Genomic DNA, 21,542 nt, shown 5'->3' with positions numbered 1-21,542 from the left:
CTTAACAGTATTGATGGCTGTCGATGGCAAAATCTGTAGCATGAAGACAACTGTGTTAGCAGTGGCTTATGTGACCATGACATCGGTGTATGCTAGCTAACACACTTATTTACAGCAATCATATGCCAAAGCACATCCCAGAAAGCCCCTCAATCCCTAACAGGTACCATATACCCACACATGTATAAATCAGTAACGTACAGCAAACTTGTACACATTGTAAAATAGAAAACAGTATTCAGAACGTGACCTACCCCTTGCATCACATTTTCCTACTGGGAAGACCTGACGTTCGCGATCTCCCCCTATCTGCAAGCGGGGCCAATCACAACACACCTTATTGTCATCAGAGTTGAACTAACCAATACGAATGCTTGAACATTAAATACACATTTCTTTAGAGGCAAGTGGAAACATAACCAACCCTGTTACACTATATTGTAATTACTTTGCCACCATGGCCTATTTATTGCCTTACCTCTCTTATTCTACCTCATTTGTACATGCTGTATATACATTTTTCTACTGTATTATTGATTGTATGTCTGTTTATTCCATGTGTAACTCTGTGTTGTATGTGTCGAACTGCTTTGCTTTATCTTGGCCAGGTCGCAGTTGCAAATCAGAACTTGTTCTCAACTAGCCTACCTGGTTAAATAAAGGTGAGGGGGGGAAAGGGTAGGGACGTCCCAAGGATTCTGGGTAGCACTAACCGTATTATTAGTAATGAAATCGATGTTCGGCAGTCCTACTCTAAAATTATTCCGTATGGAATTGATTGCGCTGCTCAAATTTTCCGCTCCAGCGAACTTGTATCGGAACTATTACACTGTCGAAATAGCTTCCACACGGATGTAAAAGCGAGACATTTCGTATTTTGCAAACTTGGAGTAAACGTGGATATTATTAACCTCATTATCATACCAAACGTTTTCGGATGTAACTGCAAGGAACACTCAAGATGGAAAAACGCATCCGTGGGGCAAAAGGTAAAAACATACTCATCTAAGGAAGGTATATAGCTATAGTGGATAGACAGCTGTAGTAACCAGCAACATGGCGAGTGAGCTAGCTAGCTAAGTGGCTAACTTCCTGAAACCGAATGTTGATTAACATGAACACAACATTCTTATAAACCAACTTTCACAAGGTAGGTTCTATGTCGAGGTAGATGTTGTAATAGACGATTCCCCCCCATCGTGAATTGAAAATATTGTTCCGATTGTTCAGGCAGTTGTCACAGACTTCAATAGGGTGGAATAATGTTTGAGATTACATTTGTAGGACACAATTTGTCCTTGCAAATTGTGAAGAAAGTTGACATTATAGGCCATTTAGACTTACACATGCCTCCTGTAAGATCCTATGATCCGTGAACAGTAGCTACATGATACAGACAACTTGGTATCATTATACTCATTATAGTGTGGTCCCAAATATGGAGTAAGTCTAGATTCTGAAATAATTGTTTACGAAGAACTTATTCAACATATTAATATGAATATCTCAAAAGTACAATATACTCTTCAAATATGTCAAATTTACAAAGTGTGCTATCTGGTACTTTTGAAAATATTACCCATTTTATACTTAAAAATGTAACCAATCAGACCTCATATGCTCATATAATTGATCATTACTTAAAACGTAGCAGTGAGCTCACTCTGGAAATGGTATCTACTTATAGAGTGTAGTGTTTTAAACGGTCTAAAAATGAACCAAATCAAAAAGGTACTTTTGATATTTTTTATGTTTAACAAATTTTCACATATATATTTCAGAATGTAGACTTACATATTTTAGAGCACACTATAAGGAGTATAATGACAGCAAGATGATGTCTGTATCATGTACGTTTCACAGATCGTAGGGTCTTACAGGAGGCATGTATAAGCTCATGTATAGGCAGAGGCTAATGCTCTCCATCACTGCAACGGATTTCCATCATATGGATTCTAGAGAGGTCGTTTTTGTGATCTGTGTAGATCCGCAATAAAAAATCTCCAGGGGGGATGGTTTGGAGATGACATTGCCTAATACAGACAGAAGCATGTCTGTTCTACGAAATATATTCCCAAATAAATGTATTCTCCCCAAAAAATAGCTGCTCTGTGCACTGAACTGACATGCATTATTGTTGATGAAACTCTGATGTTAAAATGTAGGGAAATAAATAGTCTATAATGCACTGCTCAACTGCTGGCAAAGTAATTCAAAGCCTATACACTTTCACTCAGGATGTATCTTTCCAGTGCTGCTATTTTTGCCATGTAATGCTGTTATTAAAACAAAATCGGACAACCCCATAGAAGAATAGTTTTATCTAGTTGGCTTGTGTGTTCTATGAGAGATAAATATTCCTCTCGAGGCGCATTCTAGTTACGAGAGCCATAGGAGGGAAATATGTGTTCTGACAAGCCGTCAAATGCACAGAAATTCTTAGTGCAATCGCGGAAAAAACTTTTGAAAGCAGTTTTGGCAACTGTAGTTGAAGTCGATAGTTTACATACACCTTAGCCAAATACATTTTAACTCAGTTTTTCACAATTCCTGACATTTAATCCTAGTAAAAATGTCCTGTCTTAGATCAGTTAGGATCACCACTTTATTTTAAGAATGTGAAATGTCAGAATAATAGTAGAGAGAATGATTTCTTTCAGCTTTTATTTCTTTCGTCACATTCCCAGTGGGTCGCACGTTTACACACACTCAATTAGTATTTGGTAGCATTGCCTTTAAATTGTGTAACTTGGGTCAAACGTTTCAGGTAGCCTTCCACAAGCTTCCCACAATAAGTTGGGTGAATTTGCCCCATTCCTCCTGACAGAGCTGGTGTAACTGAGTCAGGTTTGTAGGCCTCCTTACTCGCACACGCTTTTTCAGTTCTGCCCACAAATGTTCTATAGGATTGAGGTCAGGGCTTTGTGATGGCCACTCCAATACCTTGCCTTTGTTGTCCTTAAACCATTTTGCCACAACTTTGGAAGTGTGCTTGGGGTCATTGTCCATTTGGAAGACCCATTTACGACCAAGCTTTAACTTCCTGACTGATTGCTTCAATATATCCACAAAATGTTCCTTCTCATGATGCCATATATTTTGTGAAGTGCACCAGTTACTCCTGCAGCAAAGCACCCCCACAACATGATGCTGCCACCCCCGTGTTTCACCGTTGGGATGGTGTTCTTCGGCTTGCAAGCCTCCCCCTTTTTCCTCCAAACATAACGATGGTCATTATGGCCAAACAGTTCTATTTTTGTTTCATCGGACCAGAGGACATTTCTCCAAAAAGTATGATCTTTGTCCCCATGTGCAGTTGCAAACTTTAGTCTGTTTTTTTTATGGCAGTTTTGGAGCAGTGGCTTCTTCCTTGCTGAGCGGCCTTTCAGGTTATGTCGATAGGACTCGATTTACTGTGGATATAGATACGTTTTCTCCAGCATCTTCACAAGGTCCTTTGCTGTTATTCTGGGATTGATTTGCACTTTTCGCACCAAAGTACGCTCATCTCTAGGAGACAGAACGCATCTCCTTCCTGAGCGGTATGACAGCTACGTGGTCCCATGGTGTTTATACTTGTGTACTATTGTTTGTACCGCTGAACGTGGTACCTTCAGGCATTTGGAAATTACTCCCAAGGATGAACTAGACTTGGGGAGGTCTACAATTATTTTTATGAGGTCTTGGCTGATTTCTTTTGATTTTCCCATAGTGCCGCTTTGCTTGACATCGAGTTTGAAGGTATGCCTTGAAATACATCCACAGGTACACCCCCAATTGACTCAAATGATGCCAGTTAGCTTATCAGAAGCTTTTAAAGCCATGACATCATTTTCTGGAATTTTCCAAGCTGTTTAAAGGCACAGTCAACTTAGTGTATGTAAACTTCTGACCCACTGGAATTGTGATACAGTGAAATAATCTGTCTGTAAACAATTGTTGGAAAAATTACTTGTCATGCACAAAGTAGATGTCCTAACCGACTTGCCAAAACTATAGTTTGTTAACAAGAAATGTGTGGAGTGGTTGAAAAACTAGTTTTAATGACTCCAACCTAGGTGTTTGTAAACGTCCGACTTCAATTGTATGTAGTGGTGTAATAATATTACATTATGTACTGTTTTATGTGTGATGTAAATGCCTTAATGTGTTTAGACCCCAGGAAGAGAAGCAGCTGCCTTGGCAGCAGCTAATGGGGATACCTAATAAATAGAAATACAAATCTCCATTTTTATAGGCACTATGCTTCATCAGTTGGGCAACAGGTGATAAATTATGCTTATTGCACATCTTATCATATAGACCACGCATAGACTATATGCATCGTCCAATATGTTAAAATACGTAGAACATTTTTACCAATATGTTATTGGGCCCCTTTTTAGAGGTGGAAGTTCTATTTGAGATGGTGTCAGCATCATTTTTTTCCATTGATTTTGGAGTAGAATGTCCTTTTTAAAAGTCACCAGAACTGAGCCTCTCATTCCAACATACAAATTCTATAAAAATTCTCCCTGGATCCCCTCAGCAAAGGGACTGGAATTGGTCAAACCTTTCTACATGAAAGCGGAGGTTAACTTGGCCCCAGACTATCGATCTGAGATTGACGTAAGTTTGTCATTGGATTTTTTTTTTTGCTTTAACCCCTGTGTCGGGACTAAAAGGAGCTTAAAATGGCCACTTACATCATGATTTTAAAAAAATGTTTGTGAGACAAATGTAAAAAGCATATGAAACATTCTTCCTCCCATTTAAGTTTCTATGTGAGAATTGCCAAAACAATCGTAAGATACCCAAAATAGTTTCGTGCCACGCTGACGTGGAATCGCCCAAATCGATGATAACCAAAGAAATGTGAAGTCTGATCGTGACCTGTTCTGTAGCAATAAGGTAATTACTAAACAAAGATACTCAATGGCCTCTTTATTTTTCCAGATAACGTTGTTAGACCTAGCTAGCTAGCAAGCTAATATCTCTTTATATAATTTTCACTAGCATTTTTTTACCTATTTGTTGTGATCATTGCCCATATGATTACATTTTTTTAAACTAATTGATGTACGGTCAAAAGTTTTAGAACACCTACTCATTCAATGGTTTTTCTTAATTTTTACTATTTTCTACATTGTAGAATAATGGTGAAGACATCAACTATGAAATAACACAAGGAATCATGTAGTAACCAAAAAAGTGCTAAACAAATATATTATATTTGAGGTTCTTCAAATAGCCACTCTTTGCCATGATGACAGCTTTGCACACGCTTGGCATTCTCTCAACCAGCTTCACCTGAAATGCTTTTCCAACCGTCTTGAAGGAATTCCCACATATGCTGAGCACTTGTTGGCTGCTTTTCCTTCACTCTGCGGTCCGACTCATACCAAACCATCTCAATTTGGTTGAGGTCGGGGGATTGTGGAGGCCAGGTCACCTGATGCAGCACACCATCACTCTTCTTCTTGGTCAAATAGCCCTAACTCAGCCTGGAAAAACAAATGATAGTCCTACTAAGCCTAAACCAGATGGGATGGCGTATCGCTGTAGAATGCTGTGGTAGCCATGCTGTATAAGTGTGCCTTGAATTCTAAATAAATCACAGACAGTGTCACCAGCAAAGCACCCCCACACCATAACACCTCCTCCTCCATGCTTTACGGTGGGAAATACACATGCGGAGATTATCCGTTCACCCACACAGCGTCTCCCAAAGACACAGCGGTTGGAACCAAAAATCTACAATTTGGACTCCAGACCAAAGGACAAATTTCCACCGGTCTAATGTCCATTGCTTGTGTTTCTTGGCCCAAGCAAGTCTCTTCTTATTATTGGTGTCCTTTAGTAGTGGTTTCTTTGCAGCAATTCAACCATAAAGGCCTGATTTGCACAGTGCCCTCTGAACAGTTGATGTTGAGATGTCTGTTACCTGAACTCTGAAGAATTTATTTGGGCTGCAATTTCTGAGGCTGGTAACTCCTGAACTTATCCTCTGCAGCAGAGGTAGCTCTGGGTCTTCCATTCATGTGGCGGTCCTCATGAGAGCCAGTTTCATCATAGAGCTTGATGGTTTTTACGACTGCACTTGAAGAAACATTCAAAGTTCTTAATTTTCTGTATTGACTGACCTTCATCTTTTAAGGTAATGATGGACTGTCGTTTCTCTTTGCTTATTTGAGCTGTTCTTGTCATAATATGGACTTGGTCTTCTACCAAATAGGGCCATCTACTGTATTACCCCCCTACCTTGTCACAACACAACAGATTGGCTCAAACGCATTAAGAAGGAAAGAAATTCCACAAATTAACTTTTAAGGCACACCTGTTAATTGAAATACATTCCAGGTGACTACCTCATGAAGCTGGTTGAGAGAATGCCAAGAGTGTGCAAAGCTGTCATCAAGGTAAAGGGTGGCTATTTGAAGATTATGAAATATAAAATATATTTTGATTTGTTTGGTTACTACATGATTCCATATGTGTTATTTCATAGTTTTGATGTCTTCACTATTATTCTACAATGTATAAAATAGTACAAATAAAGAAAAACCCTTGAATGAGTAGGTGTTCTAAAACTTTTGACTGGTAGTGTGTGTAACTTATTGCTCACTAGTCAGTACTCATTAATTCACTACTTGTTGCTCATCATTCAAACTTCTTTATTATTGTTTTATCGTTTGGTAAATTTCTGTGTTTCAGGGCCCTCGCTTCCTCTCCCCTCTCTGCGCCTCATGGTCCCACCACTGCGGCTGGTCTCAGCAGCCATCTGGCAAACGGTCCAGCAGAGACACGTGATGGATTATGGGATGCTGGAGGAGTTTGTTACCATGGTTACAGAGATGGTTCCAGAGCTTCTGAATGACAGTCAGAGGGCCCAACTTATTCTGGGTCTTCGAGCACGGGTGAGAGGGAGGGACGGAACTAGTGCTCATGTGGGGAAAGATGAGATGAACATTTTTAGTAGTGTTTACTGTCTCAAGTACGTCTCCTGGACTGGTTTGCTCTGCTTTCAGCTGGTCCTGGAGTTGTGTCGCTCGAAGCCGATCGCTGACCTCCAGACCATTCAGCCACACCTGGACAGGATACAGACCCTTACACCTCTCTGGGGGACACAGGTGAGCTCCTTAAGGCAGAGCCTCAGCTAATGTCTAAATTGGTCAGTGATAGACATTCATGTATTTCTGATATGACAATGATATATTATGGAAAAAACATATGCAGACTAAATGTAGTGCTGAGCGATTGCTGCTTTTATGTAGTTTGTTACAAAATAATCACGGTTTTCAGTTTTGAGTATTATATATTTTTTTACATTATGTGGGTTGAATGCTGTAACAACTATTTCACAACAAAGCATCCTTCACTCATGCTGCCAAACATACCCTTGTAAAACTGACCATCCTACCGATCCTCGACTTTGGTGATGTCATACCCTACTCAATAAATTGGATGCAGTCTATCACAGTGCCATCCGTTTTGTCACCAAAGCCCCATATACTACCCACCACTGCGACCTGTACGCTCTCGTTGGCTGGCCCTCGCTTCATACTCGTCGCCAAACCCACTGGCTCAAGGTCATCTACAAGACCCTGCTAGGTAAAGTCCCCCCTTATCTCAGCTCGCTGGTCACCATCGCAGCACACACCTGTAGCACGCGCTCCAGCAGGTATATCTCTCTGGTCACCCCCAAAACCAATTCTTCCTTTGGCCGCCTCTCCTTCCAGTTCTCTGCTGCCAATGACTGGAACGAACTACAAAAATCTCTGAAACTGGAAACACTTATCTCCCTCACTAGCTTTAAGCACCACCTGTCAGAGAAGCTCACAGATTACTGCACCTGTACATAGCCCATCTATAATTTAGCCCAAACAACTACCTCAACCCCCTACTGTATTTATTTATTTAGCTCCTTTGCACCCCATTATTTCTATCTCTACTTTGCACATTCTTCCACTGCAAATCTACCATTCCAGTGTTTTACTTGCTATATTGTATTTACTTTGCCACCATGGCCTTTTTTTTGCCTTTACCTCCCTTATCTCACCTCATTTGCTCACATTGTATATATACTTATTTTTCTACTGTATTATTGACTGTATGTTTGTTTTACAACAACACAGAGTTACACATGGAGTATGTGTCGAACTGCTTTGCTTTATCTTGGCCAGGTCGCAATTGTAAATAAGAACTTGTTCTCAACTTGCCTACCTGGTTAAATAAAGAAATAAAATAAAAAAACTACGCAGAATAAAACAATTAATAAAAGTCCCATGATGGTAGTGACTGCCCATTAATGCTTATCACTTATTAACCATAATTTATTCACTTTACTTTAATAAAATATCTCAGTTGTTGTGTATATTAGGCTACATTGGTTTTATTTGAAGACTATTGTTTCATTCCAAGTCATTTCATCCCTATAGAGCTGCTGTCTGACAAAATCACAATTTTTCGAAGTACATGAGGCCTACTTTTACATCTGCTGAATACCAACTATCAATCACTTAGATCATGTATTTTCAGGTAGCGATACCTCACGAAGCAACAGCTGCTCTCTATATCACCTCAAGGTCACGCATTCTTCTCTTCGTAGCAGGCATAAAAGATACACAGACTGGATACACAGTAGTAATAATAATTAACTACAATGAATTATGGTCATTGTAGTTAATTACTACGTTTGTGCTAAACTATGCAGAATATTGGCCTGTTGGAAACTACAACTCCCTACTACATTGCACAGTTCCGTCTAGATTTAATTTTTCTAGAGAAACTGCAATGTGTGCATTGAGCTCACAGAAGAAGGGGGGAAAAGAACAAAATGAATTCAAATAATTGAACCGAGGTTGGTCAATTAGTTGTTTAAAAACCAAAAATAATCATATTCTGTGTTTAAGGCGACTGATGCAGAGGTAGGATTATCTGAATCCAACTTCCTGGGGCTGGTTCAAACCCTTCTGAAAGACCCAGAGGAGAGGGAACATTTCTTCCAGGTCAGTGGGTATGGAATAGTTGTGGGTCATTTCCATTATGTGTATTTCCACTGCTGTGTATTTCCAGAAATTCAATAATACTCTTCTAAGATGTTTTCATAGCTTGTTTTCCTTTACTCTGTTTTAGGATGTTTTTCCTGCAGAATTTGGTCCCAGTTATGATGCAGCCATACAGAAACTCATGTGGCAATTCCTTTCGAGACTGGAGAAGCTACTTCCTGTGTCAAACTTCCAACAGGTACTAGTAGAAATACAATTATATACAGTACCTTCGGAAAGTATTCAGACCCCTTGAGTTGTTCAATATTTGTCTTAGAAATCTACACACAATACCCCATAATGACAAAGCGAAAACCTATTTTTTTTTTTTTTTTTTGCAAATGTATTAAAAATAAAAGAAATACCTTGTATTCAGACACTTTTTGCTATGAGACTCAAATTGAGCTCAGGTGCATCCTGTTTCTATTGATTATCATTGAGATGTTTCTACAACATTTTATTTTTTATTTAACCTCTAACTAGGCAAGTCAGTTAAGAACAAATTCTTATTTACAATGACGGCCAAACCCTCCCCTAACCTGGACGACGCTGGGCCAATTGTACGCCCTATGGGACTCCTGATCACGGCTGGTTAAGATTGAACCCTGGTCAGTAGTGACGCCTCTCGCACAGCGATGCAGAGCTTTACACCGCTGCCCCACTCGGTCCCCCGCAACTTGGAGTCCACCTGTGGTAAATTCAATTGATTGGACATGATTTGGAAAGGCACACACCTGTCTATAAAAGGTCCCACAGTTGACAGTGCATGTCAGAGCAAAAACCAAGCCATGAGGTTGAAGGAATTGTCCGTAGAGCTCCGAGACAGAATTGTGTCAAGGCACAGATCTTGGGAAGGGTACCAAAATGATTCTGCAGCATTGAAGGTCGCCAAGAACACAGTGGCCTCCATCATTCTTAAATGGAAGAAGTTTGGAACCACCAAGACTCTTCCTAGAGCTGGCCACCAAGAACCCGGTGGTCACTTTTTAACAGAGCTCTAGAGTTTGTCTATCGAAATCGCTCCTCAGTAAAAGGCACATGACAGCCCGCTTGGAGTTTGCCAAAAGGCACCTAAAGACTCTCAGACCATGAGAAACAAGATTCTTTGGTCTGATGAAACCAAGATTGAATTATTTGGCCTGAATGCCAAGTGTCACATCTGGAAGAAAGCTGGCACCATCCCTAAGGTGAAGCATGGTGGTGGCAGCATGCTGTGGGGATGTTTTTCAGCTGCAAGGACTGGGAGACAAGTCACGATCAAGGGAAGGATGAACGGAGCAGGGTACAGTGATCGATGAAAACCTGTTCCAGAGCACTCAGTACCTCAGACTGGGGCGAAGGTTCACCTTCCAACAGGACAACAACCCTAAGCACACATCCAAGACTATGCAGGAGTGGCTTCGGAACAAGTCTCAATGTCCTTGAGTGGCCCAGCAAGAGAGGATCTGGACTTCTGTATACCTCCACTACCTTGTCACAACAGAACAGATTGGCTCAACTGCATTAAGAAGAAAAGAAATTCCACAAATTATCTTTTAAAAAGGTACAACAGTTAATTGAAATGCATTCCAGGTGACTACCTCATGAAGCTGGTTGAGAGAATGCCAAGAGTGTGCGAAGCTGTCAAGGCAAAGGGTGGCTACTTTGAATAATCTGAAATATAAAATATATTTTGATTTGTTTAACACTTTTTTAGGTTACTACATGATTCCATGTGTTATTTCATAGTTTTGATGTCTTCACTATTATTCTACAATGTAGAAATTATAAAAATAAAGAAAAACCCTTGAATGAGTAGGTGTGTACAAACTTTTGACTGGTACCGTATATTCCTTCTAACTCTGTATTCCTTATTGTGTCAGGCTGCCTTGCTGCTCAGTGACGTCCCCTCTGTTCTGGAGGAATGTGTTGAGTCCATATCTCACCCTCAGCAGCTGAAAACCCTGCTTCAGTACCACAGAGATCTCTGCCAGCTGGACAACCATGGTAGGCATCTCCCACAGGACCCATCATTTTAATGCTATATCATGGATTTGTTTTGGACACCCCATTGCAAATTTAAGTCTGTGTGTTGTGTTTTGGTTCTCTTTTTCAGACCCTCCATCTTCCACCGATGGGGACTGCATTCTCTCAGCTCTCTGTCTTCCTCCTGTGGAAAGGGTGGTAATTACAACAGAGGTGAAAAAAGAAGGAACACGAATGGATGTTAAAGAAAGAGAAGGGGTAGATAGCAGATCAGGGGAATGTGAGAAAAACAAAACATCCTCTGTTAGTGATGAGGAGGCAGAGGATGATGCAGAGTTTGCTGACCCAGAGACAGACAGGGTGGAACCAAAGTACGAAACAGTGATGGGTATAGGGGAAGATGGTATAGAGAAGCCTTTAAAACTAATCAAAACGCAAGAAGAAACCCATTATGAAAAATTCAGAAAAAAGCCCAAACCTGGACAAAAGAGAAGCATAGGCATGTCTAAAGAAATCAGATCCCCCATGATACAAAAGCCCTCGGTGGACCTACAAGGGATTGTCATCTCTAACATGACACAGACCCCCAAATCAAATCAACAGGTCCCAAGAGCCAAAAGGTCCTTGGAGCGTAGAACATGCAAGTTGTGCGGTAAGGTCGTACAGCGTCCTGCAGTCTTGAGGAAACACATGTTGACTCACACTGGTGACTGGCCCTATCAATGTCCTACCTGTAATAAGATTTACAAGGCCTTGGGAAGCTTCCAGGAACATACTGAAAGATGTGTCTTTCCTATTGAGGAAACACCTGAGGACAGTGAGTCATCCATATCAGTGATGCAATACAAGGGTCTGATGTTGAAGAAAATTTTACCACGTCCGCCAGGACAAAAAGCAGGCCCAAATGAAAAAAACCTCAAACGCATTGTCTGCAAGACATGTCCTGTTTGTGGGAAGACTTTTGCAACAGGTTCGAGCATGAAGCGGCATCAGATTATCCACACTGAGCCCAAAAAGTGCAGAGTGTGCGAACACATCTTCCCTAACTCTTCCGAACTGAAGATCCACATGGAGTCCCATCCGAAGAAAGGAATCCATCAATGTAGTAACTGTGAGAGGACCTTCAAGCACGATTACAGTGTGAAGGCGCATGAAGAGGCTTGTCTGTTTCTGAGTCGTCAACAAGGGGAGCTTGGAGAGAGCAGTGTCCTTCCAGCTACCGGGCAGACAGACCCAGGGCCATCGGGCAGTACACACCAGCAGAGCATGACATGTGAAGCAGGAATCATACAACTCTCTGCCACTCTGAGCAAACAGAATTCTGCCTTCACCTATATGCATTCTGTGGAGGGGTCATCAGCGAGAGCAAAAAGGTCCCTGGAGCGTAGGACATGCAAGGTGTGCGGTAAGGTTGTACAGCGTCCTGCAGTTCTGAGGAAACACATGGTGACCCACACTGGTGACTGGCCCTATCGATGTCCCACCTGTAAGAAGATTTACAAGACCTTGAGAAGCTTCCAGGAACATATTGAAAGATGTGTCTTTCCTATTGAGGAAACACCTGAGGACAGTGAGTTATCCTCCACCAATGCAACCAAACACCCATCTTCTACCCCGGAACCAAACGCACCTATAGGATCATCCAAACGCTGTGCAAGGTGTCCTATTTGCCATAAATTTATATCAGGATACCTGAGATATCACATTCTCTCTCACTCAGATGAGCGCCCACACGCTTGCCCTCGTTGTGGGTCGAAATACAAGTTCGACTTTGTATTGAGGAGGCACATGAGACTGTTCTGCAAGGTGAGGAAGGGTGAACCTGTTGAATTAGGGGAAAAGAAAATCCACAAGTGTAATGAATGTGGGAAGGAATTCGGGCTAAAATCCACACTGACGGCACACAAACGCATCCACAACCCGCTCCGCTGCGCCTATTGCCGAAGGATGTTCCCAGACCAAGAAACGCTTGCAATACACAAGGTAGAGCACAAACCGGTTCAATGCACCATGTGTGAGAAGAGCTTCAATGTGATAAGATACCTCTCCAGACACTACGTGGACGACCATCAGTTCAGCGGGCCGTTCCGCTGCACCTACTGCGAGAGAAGCTATGCTGAGTTATCTGTCTTCGTCCGACACGAGAGGACACACACCGGGGATCTTCCATATAAGTGCTCCCACTGTCCCAAGAAGTTCCATTTTGAAACTGCTCTTGTGACACACCAGAGAAAGCACACAGGAGAGAAACCGTGCCTTTGCTGGGAGTGTGGAAAGAGCTTCCAATCCAAGGGGATTCTGAAAACACACATGAATCGTGTTCACACTCCTCAGGTGAAACGTTTCCCTTGTTCCCAGTGTAACAAAGCTTTCAGGGACAAAGGTCAAATGAAGATGCATGAGAATGTATATCACAAAGGGGTGCGTTACCCGTGCTCCTACTGCGGTAAGGGATTCTATAGCCCTGCCCCATTGGCGAGACACGTGTTGATTCACACAGGGGAGAATCCTTATTCCTGCACATTTAAGGAATGTACCAGAGTTTTCAAATCTGCATCTGAACTGAGGATACACATGAGATACCATACTGGAGACCGGCCATTCAAGTGCAAGGACTGTGGGAAGGGTTTTGTTCAAGCCCATTATCTCACCATACACCGGCGAAGTCATACTGGGGAGAAACCGTATTCGTGTCTCACCTGCAACAAGTCCTTCAGCACCTCCCATCAGTTGAGCAGACACATGAAAACTCACACAGGGGAGAAGCCTTACCAATGTACGGATTGCGGGAAAGCTTTCAATCGTAGAGACCGTTTGCGGACTCATCAAGATAAATGCCATCCATCTTTTTAGTTGAAGTTAAGATCCTTTTGTTCTCAATGTTCTATAAATGCTGATTGTGTTTTGCAATTGTTGTAAATTAACTGCTTATGTAGCCAGTAACAAATGACAGCCTAAACTCACCATGCATGTTTCTTTAGTTTTTGTTTTGCTTTGGCTGTAATGACTTTCTCCTTCTGGGATTAATAAAATACCTTCAACACCCACCTCTTACTTCTCATTCAGTCAAGTCAGAGTCAAGTGTTTTCCGTAAAATCTTTATTTGTGGTGGCAACAGCATGCAAAAGAACTCAGTAAAAAAATGGAATGATCTGCATGTGAGGCCAAATAAGTAAAGGCAGAAGTCTGGTTCCAATTCAACAATGCCCATAGAATCATGTGTCACGAAGATCAACAGATCTCTTCTAAAGTGAGCTCAACAATATGCACATCATGTAGACTAATCTATGGACATTGTTAAGAAACACTACATATGAATCTGCATAAAACATGACTGGTTTCAGGAGCTGATGTCTGCGTTGGTAGCCTACAGTATATTGCCTTTGAAATGACACTCAGTATGTATCTATACTTTACACAGGTAGTAAAGTATAGATACAGGTGATTTGATGGTGTAAATTTATATGAAGAAAGACATTTACAGCAATGAAGATAAGGCAGTTTATCAATAGTTTATTTCAGTGAAACTCTTTGGGGGTGTAAGTGATAGATTTCAAATAGCTGGTGACAGTTACAGGTCAATTCAAACTTTTTAAATTGATTAGATTTGTTTAATCTTTTTGGAGGATATTAAGTATTGACCAGGGCATGAATGAACAGTAACTGGCTGTCTTTATACAGGAATGTACACTGGGTCAGAAAGCGAAACAAAAAGGTTTGCCAGCCAAAGCCAAGGGGATAACACTCCATTACACTTCCCCTCTTTCGGGAAGGGGGAAAAAAGTACATTTGAGATTGCAAATACTCTTAAACGGTTTTAGTCAATACTATCCCACCACAAGAAGTCCGCTCCAATATTTTACAGTGCCAAATCCCAGGCAATTTATCTTTTCAGCTCATTCCCTAATGTGTCAAATCATCATACAGAGTACACATTTTTATTTAGAAAACTGTTTTCTTCCTTTATACAGAGTAATAAAAAAAGGTCAGGCAAGATGCATCAAACAGAAGTCCGAAGGCTTCAGGATGGCCTTTTCGGGTTTGTTCTGGGTTGCATCCAGCAAGGTGGGAGTTAAAAGCATTGCAGATAGAAATATAATTAATAGAGCTGACAATTTCCTAGCTCTATACAACACATTTCTATCTGAGCGCTCTGACATTTGCACCCTCCTGAACAGGTGTTGCTGATAGTGGTCAAAAAACAGGACAAACTAAGCGGCTCGCTCTCTGTCTCAGGCATCTTACACTGGGGGGGGCAACTGTGTCATGTGCCACCCCCCCAGCGAGTCTGCCAAATCGGTGATCTTTGGCACTTAGGCTGGTAGACTCAGCTTCTTTCCTTTCAGTACTGAAACAGAGGAGAGATTTTTAGGTTCAACGCACCTGTTAACAGATGACCTTAGCACATTTTGTGACAAATACCAGAGGTTCCTGGTGAGTGTTTACAGTGAAGATGAGGGCAGTGGGCAGGTAATTCAAGAATGAACATTAGAAAGAAGACGAGTAGGCGGCCAGTACATTGCAATAAACTTTAGTGAACTATTAACAGAAAATACTGACAAAAGAATACATGAGCATATAAGCATCGTGCACAAGAATTCGAAATGCGTTGCAGTTGTGCGTCCTCATGTACAATGATGATCTGCTCCTATATGTAGCTATTATGTAAATATTTTCTGTTAATAGTTCACTAAAGTTTATTGCAACATACTGGCCGCCTTCGTCTTTTTTCTTGAGTGTTTACAGTGACAAGGAAATAGTATATACTGGAGTTTAAAGGTCCAATGCAGCCATTTTTATCTCAATATTAAGCCATTTTGGGATAAGTACCTTACTGGGATTGTTTTCAATTAAAATGGTCAAAAAACAAACATAAATATCTTCACGAAGGGCAATTTCTCAAGCAGGAATTTTGCTAGGACTGTCTGGGAATGGTCTGAGTGGGGGGGGGGAAACTGAAAATGTGCTGTTATTGGCAGAGGGGTAACCTTCCACCCAGCATAACATGACCATGCCTGTACCTCCAACAGAAACCACTTCATGTCACTATGCCCCCAACACTTTCCCTGGTTGCCACTTTTTTTAAGTCACTCTCAGTGAATTGCAGAGCATGCTTAACCATGACCCTGCTAAAAACTCGGTTTAAAAATGGTGCAGTTCACACATTTGTGAGTTGAGAAATAAAGTAGGAATGGAAAGCTGGGATCACCCTCTTAACAAAGGTCATTAAAGCTGCTGTTTTCCTTGCGATTGCAAGAATTTTTATGCATTGACTGCTTGTCAGAATACATGTTTCCCTCCTATGGCTCTCGTAACTTGAATGCGCCTCGAGAGGAATATTTATCTTGTATAGAACACACAAGCCAACTAGGTAGATAGATAAAATATTCTACTACTACAAGGTTGTCAGATTTTTTTTTTGTTTGCAGAGGAAAAGTAAATGGAGACCGTTCTAACACCTTCAAAATGTGCCTCGACCAAAATATGTTTCCATGTTGTTTTTTTGAGTGGTGGCAATTTTGCCGTAGCGCAGTGCAACAGTTAAATGACTGCTGCGGAAATGCTGCACCAAACTTACTTAGTAAATAAGTCAGAAGACTGCAGCTCGACTCACCTTTTGTCACATACAGATAGAAGAAGTCGCAATAGAGGATCGTCTGAACAACACCGGCCACGATGGCGATCATGTCGAAGAATCCCTCGAAGTAGAAGCGCCAGATCCAGTTGATGAGGTAGAGAGCCCGGTACAGGCCCAGGAAGAACAGGTAGTGGGTGGTGATGGTCTCCGCCTCGCCCGTCTTACTGATCATGAAGAGCTGGGGCAAGATGGCCACCGACTCCAGGTAGATAGAGAACGTCCACAGGATCTAGAGGGAGAGGAGATGGGAGATAGTGAGAGGTGGAGTCTGTGGCTGTGTAGACACATTTCCCGGCTGTGTCATGAAAAGTTGAGTGCGCAGTTCCGAATCAGGAAGCGGTTTGTTTACATGAAAGTAAATACGATCACATCCGACTTATCGTCTTGACAACATCGCAAATGTCAGAGCATTGATTGCGAAGCAAGGTAAAATATCACAAGTGGAGCTAGAAGAACAATATACTTGTTGAGTATAGCTATAGTCATTAGTCTTGTGTGTTTTCATGGTCATCACTCACTGCTAAGTTTGAAGGTCCCGACATCAGCTACGGGCGTTTTGTTGCGAGAATGCGCACGCATCACTCGAATGTGACATTTGCTTTTAAACTATATCGGTTGCTGTATAATACGCTGATGCAGTATGCATTCATCTTAATGAGAGACAAGTAGGTGTGTCCTTACCTCGAGGGGAGAGAAGTCGTGGTTGACGAGGAACGCCAGCCCTCCTACGGGGACGACCAGGAACTCCACTCTGAAGGTGTCATGGTTACCATCATAGGTGGCCTTGAACTTAGCGTAGATCAGGTACACGGTGGCGTACGCACAGCCAATGTAGATTACCTGAAACATAATACAATACACCAATCACTAACTTGATCCCTTCACTGTAACTTGGAAGATGTGTGTATACATCCAATTAGGTTAAGCACACGGCAACCTCAGAAACCGATGAGTGAGCAAATTAGTTGCTTGTGTTTTCAACGTACTAGTGCTTTCCATAATTAGAGGTACACATTCTTGATGCACCCACTCATACACCAATGAACCTTGGGTATACACGGGTGTGTCAACTTAACAGTACTTCAATATTGACTCGTGAGTAGATCTCTCTACTATAGAGAATAGCAGGGTGTGTTGCTTGAAAAAAGATCTCTAAGAGGATTAGCCTGTCACCCTCACGAGGTCCATTATTTGTGTGTGTGTGTCTCACCTTCATGGTGGTGTTGTAGAGGGAGATGAAGGAGGTGAGCAGGTCCAGGTAGCGACTGGTGAACACCAAGGCGAACAGGATCTGACTCTTCCCAGAGATACCTGTCAGAGAGACAAAAAACCAACAGGTGTATGAGACGTCAGATGTCTCTCTTCTCTTCCAAACTCACAACAGCCCACCATGAGTACATCTCAAAACCCCTAAGTGGCTTCCACTCCTTCAGTCTCATTTCCTTCATCTGAATTGTGAACGAATTGAGATGTTAGCCTTGCATCTTTCCTTAGAGTAACCACTGATCTGACTGGACAGGGTTGGTGTGAGGCTATGAAGTTGAATCCTTGCTTTCACCTATCCAGTCAGGTCAGATCAGTGTTACTTCTCAGGGAGGCAGAAAGGAAAGAAGTGTTTTTGAACAGGGACTTTGGTGGCCCCTTGGTAGAAATCTAAACCTGGAAAGCTAATTTTGTCCCATTTCACTGGCTAACCCAGTTAGGACCTGCAGACTCATAACTACACAATGTTTTGTGTTCCATCTTACACTTGTCAATGTCATCAACTTGAAGGTACTGCTATGGCAATTCCTGACATTACAGGCATTATGGCTGTGACTTATTCCACAAGCAGCAACATCAAATGAATATAAGGTGACCTTTGTTTGTGATGCTTGCGTACATTAATTTCTGATTCTAACTGCAGGAATGAAAACATGACAGATCAAATCCACTTAGCATCTGTGATGAGGTAAAAGCTAGCCGGACTCCATACAGGAGAATTGCAAACACACAACCAACTGAGGGTCTGATAAGAAGTAGGCTTAGTACAGCATTATCACATACAAATGCTTAGACCACCTGATGTACAATCCTGGGCTCGCCATGGCAAAAACCTACTCGTTCAGACTGTGCTGAAAGAAGATCCATCCTCAACCTTCCTATGCCTGACCAATACACAAAGATATTATATGGCTACGGTCAGTGGCTACAATCTCAGTTATGTTTTGAGAGCTTCTTTCCTCTCTAGCATGGCCAGGTAGTGACAACTGTGATTAAAATCCAAAGCATTTTATTACAGGTGATCTAAACACAGGCATAGAGACTTACAGCTGCTCCTGTAAGTCTATCTAGGCCAGCCTGGGCCAACCTGCAAACACTGGCAAGTGGTAGCACCCTCTTGTAGTCAAGAAGCTCACAATACATTAATAACATTGTTAGACTAGAGTATATGAAATATTTAATTCAACTTCAGTGCTGCGATTATGTTTCTAATGACAGGCCCAGTACCGGAGCACAAACTGATTTTTGCCTGACTGGAATGTGTCACAAATCCAATCTCTTGTGTGGGAAGCTACCTGCCTACTGAAGTTGTTGATTGTGACAGGTATCTGACAACTCAGATAATCTTAAACCTAACCTTCAACCCCACATGGTTTGTAGACAACAGGTGTAGACTAACAGTGAAATGCTTACTTACAGGTCTATTTCCAACAATGCAGAGTTAAAGATTTAATAAATTTAAGTAATGACACAAGGAATAAATACACAGTGAATAACAAATAAAAATAACATGGCTATATATAGGGAGTAGAAAATAACAGTACCGAGTTCATGTGCAGGGAGGGGTACGAGTTAATTGAGGTACCTATGTACTGTACATATAAGTAGGGGTAAAGTGACTAGGCAACAGGATAGATAAGACACTAGCAGCAGCATATGTGGTGAGTGTGAAAGTGTGTTTGTACGCATGTGTGTTGGGGTGTCAGTGTAAGTATGTCTGAGTGTGTGGGTAGAGTCAGTGCAAGAGTCAGTGCAAAAAAAGGTCAATGCAGGTAGTCCTGGTAGCCATTTGATTAGCTTGTTAGCAGTCTTGTTTAGAAGTCTTATGGCCTTACATAACAGACTGCAACAAGCCTTGTATTCCCAGGGGACATTGGAAATGGACTACTTTAATTCTGTATAAGTTAAAGTAATAAAGTCCTGTATCAGCCGTGCATTTGACAGCAATTTGATTTTTTAAAACCATATTATCCGCGTTAAGTGACAGTGCTACCACGTCAAAGGACAGACCACCGTAGCGACGGTGAATTAGCGGACTAAACTCAAAGGTTTCTGTACTACAACAGGGATGATGAGGCATGACATACCACACACACTGAAAAGCGTTTAGTGGGCCCTGTAAACTGACGTGCGCAGATGTTGACCTGATATCGCTAGCTAGCTAATAAATGAGCGGGGTACTCAACACAAGTCAACTAACGTTACTTAGCAACGGACATTGCATGCATTTCATTTGGGTATATTAGATTTGCTGGACTTTGTCCTTTCCCAGCATTGTCCTGTTTACTAGGCCGTGCTAGCATCAAATGCTAACAATCTGATTTGATGAAGCCTCAAACTAACGTTAGTTGCCTAGTAGCAGTTAGCTTGTCAACAATAATCCACTGCAAGGAAACGTTGCTAGTTTAATAGCTAAATACATTGCACTGCAATTGAGATGGCAATCGGAGATGTATGCAGCTTGCAAATAGCCCAAATGTGAATCTTACTCACCGGCACAGGACCTGGTTTTCCATATTTTTAGCAGTAGGATGATGATGGCTGCTAAATGGGAGAGATCACCAGTGAGTCTGAAAATGTTCATGATTCTGCTGGGTGCTGCAGGCGGCTGTGCCTTCGCTAGAACGAACCTATGCGGGTCAAATCAAATACGACCTTCAAGCCTCTGTTACTTGCAGGTTTAAAACCTTACAAGAGGGTCTGTCCGGCACCTAAATCGACGTTTTCCTCGGTCTGGATGGGAAAATGGCGAGTAATGCGCGACGTGGCCCGGAGACGTGGCCAAGGATAGTCGCGCCCAATGCAAGCCGGGAAAAAATTGACGTTCGCCTAATGAGAGGTTGGACACGCCCGTGATCACGGAAATGTATTTTATATTTTCAACTACTATATTTATAAAAACTAACCCACAGACTCATTTGATAATTTGACAGTGGAATAAACAACAACTTTGCAGAACATATTCATATGAAAGTGAAATAATCACCAGTCAGTCAAATGCACATGATACATGATACATGACACACATCAAATACCCTTCATTCAAATTACATCCTAATCTGATACTGCATTTACACGTCATCTCAAACGTCTATTGCGCTTTCTAAAATATACAAAAGTTTACTATTGAATATGAAGATCAAGAATGACATGTCGCAGAAAAAAAACATGTATTTGTTGTTGAGGGGATATTATTTTTCAAGTAAAATACACAGTGAGTGGCACATTATTTAAAGTTAACGAGTTTTTCTGCCCATAACACTTCAGATGGGAGGTATTCACTGATAAGGCCTCGTATTGCTATCAATAATCAATCCAGATACCAGTGACATTGTAACAGAACGATAATGCCCAGTTGAAAATACAACAGGTAGAAAGAGCTTGACTGAATCAATGGAGATCCAACTATTCATATGAACAGTTTCACAATGTGATATTGCTGGAGAAATTAAGTATCAACCCAGAATAAGACAATACATTTAAAGCAATATACTTCAACAAAGAACAGACAATTTGCAGAGTGATATGGAAAATTACTGAGGATAATAGCAGCCGATATTGCCACTCCTATTTGCCATATCTTCAATTTAAGCTTACTAGAAAGTGTGTGCCCTCAGGCTTGGAGGGAAGCAAAAGTTATCCCTCTACCT

At 41.5% G+C, this 21,542-nt stretch overlaps 2 protein-coding genes across 2 annotated transcripts; one reads left to right on the top strand and one right to left on the bottom strand.

Annotated features, from left to right (window-relative positions):
• The first annotated feature begins 681 nt into the window (after window positions 1–681).
• On the top strand, window positions 682–14,038 carry LOC139580167 (zinc finger protein 11-like). Its single transcript, XM_071408720.1, has 7 exons — window positions 682–989; window positions 6,694–6,896; window positions 7,008–7,109; window positions 8,892–8,987; window positions 9,115–9,225; window positions 10,889–11,012; window positions 11,122–14,038. The coding sequence occupies exons 1-7, from the start codon at window positions 962–964 to the stop codon at window positions 13,842–13,844; spliced, it is 3,387 nt and encodes a 1,128-aa protein (XP_071264821.1). The 5' UTR covers window positions 682–961; the 3' UTR covers window positions 13,845–14,038.
• Window positions 14,039–14,073: 35 nt separating this feature from the next.
• kdelr2b (KDEL endoplasmic reticulum protein retention receptor 2b) lies at window positions 14,074–20,733 on the bottom strand. The gene is made up of 5 exons (XM_071408727.1): window positions 20,386–20,733; window positions 17,840–17,940; window positions 17,311–17,469; window positions 16,606–16,858; window positions 14,074–15,339 (listed from the first exon to the last, which is right to left on the bottom strand). Exons 1-5 carry the CDS (start codon window positions 20,474–20,476, stop codon window positions 15,305–15,307), a joined length of 639 nt encoding a protein of 212 aa, XP_071264828.1. The 5' UTR covers window positions 20,477–20,733; the 3' UTR covers window positions 14,074–15,304.
• Between the last annotated feature and the right edge of the window lie 809 nt (window positions 20,734–21,542).

This window comes from Salvelinus alpinus, chromosome 7 (genome assembly GCF_045679555.1).
Source record: "Salvelinus alpinus chromosome 7, SLU_Salpinus.1, whole genome shotgun sequence".
NCBI lineage: Eukaryota > Metazoa > Chordata > Actinopteri > Salmoniformes > Salmonidae > Salvelinus > Salvelinus alpinus.
Note: the sequence above shows the minus strand (reverse complement) of the source record. Positions and strands in the feature narration are given on the sequence as shown.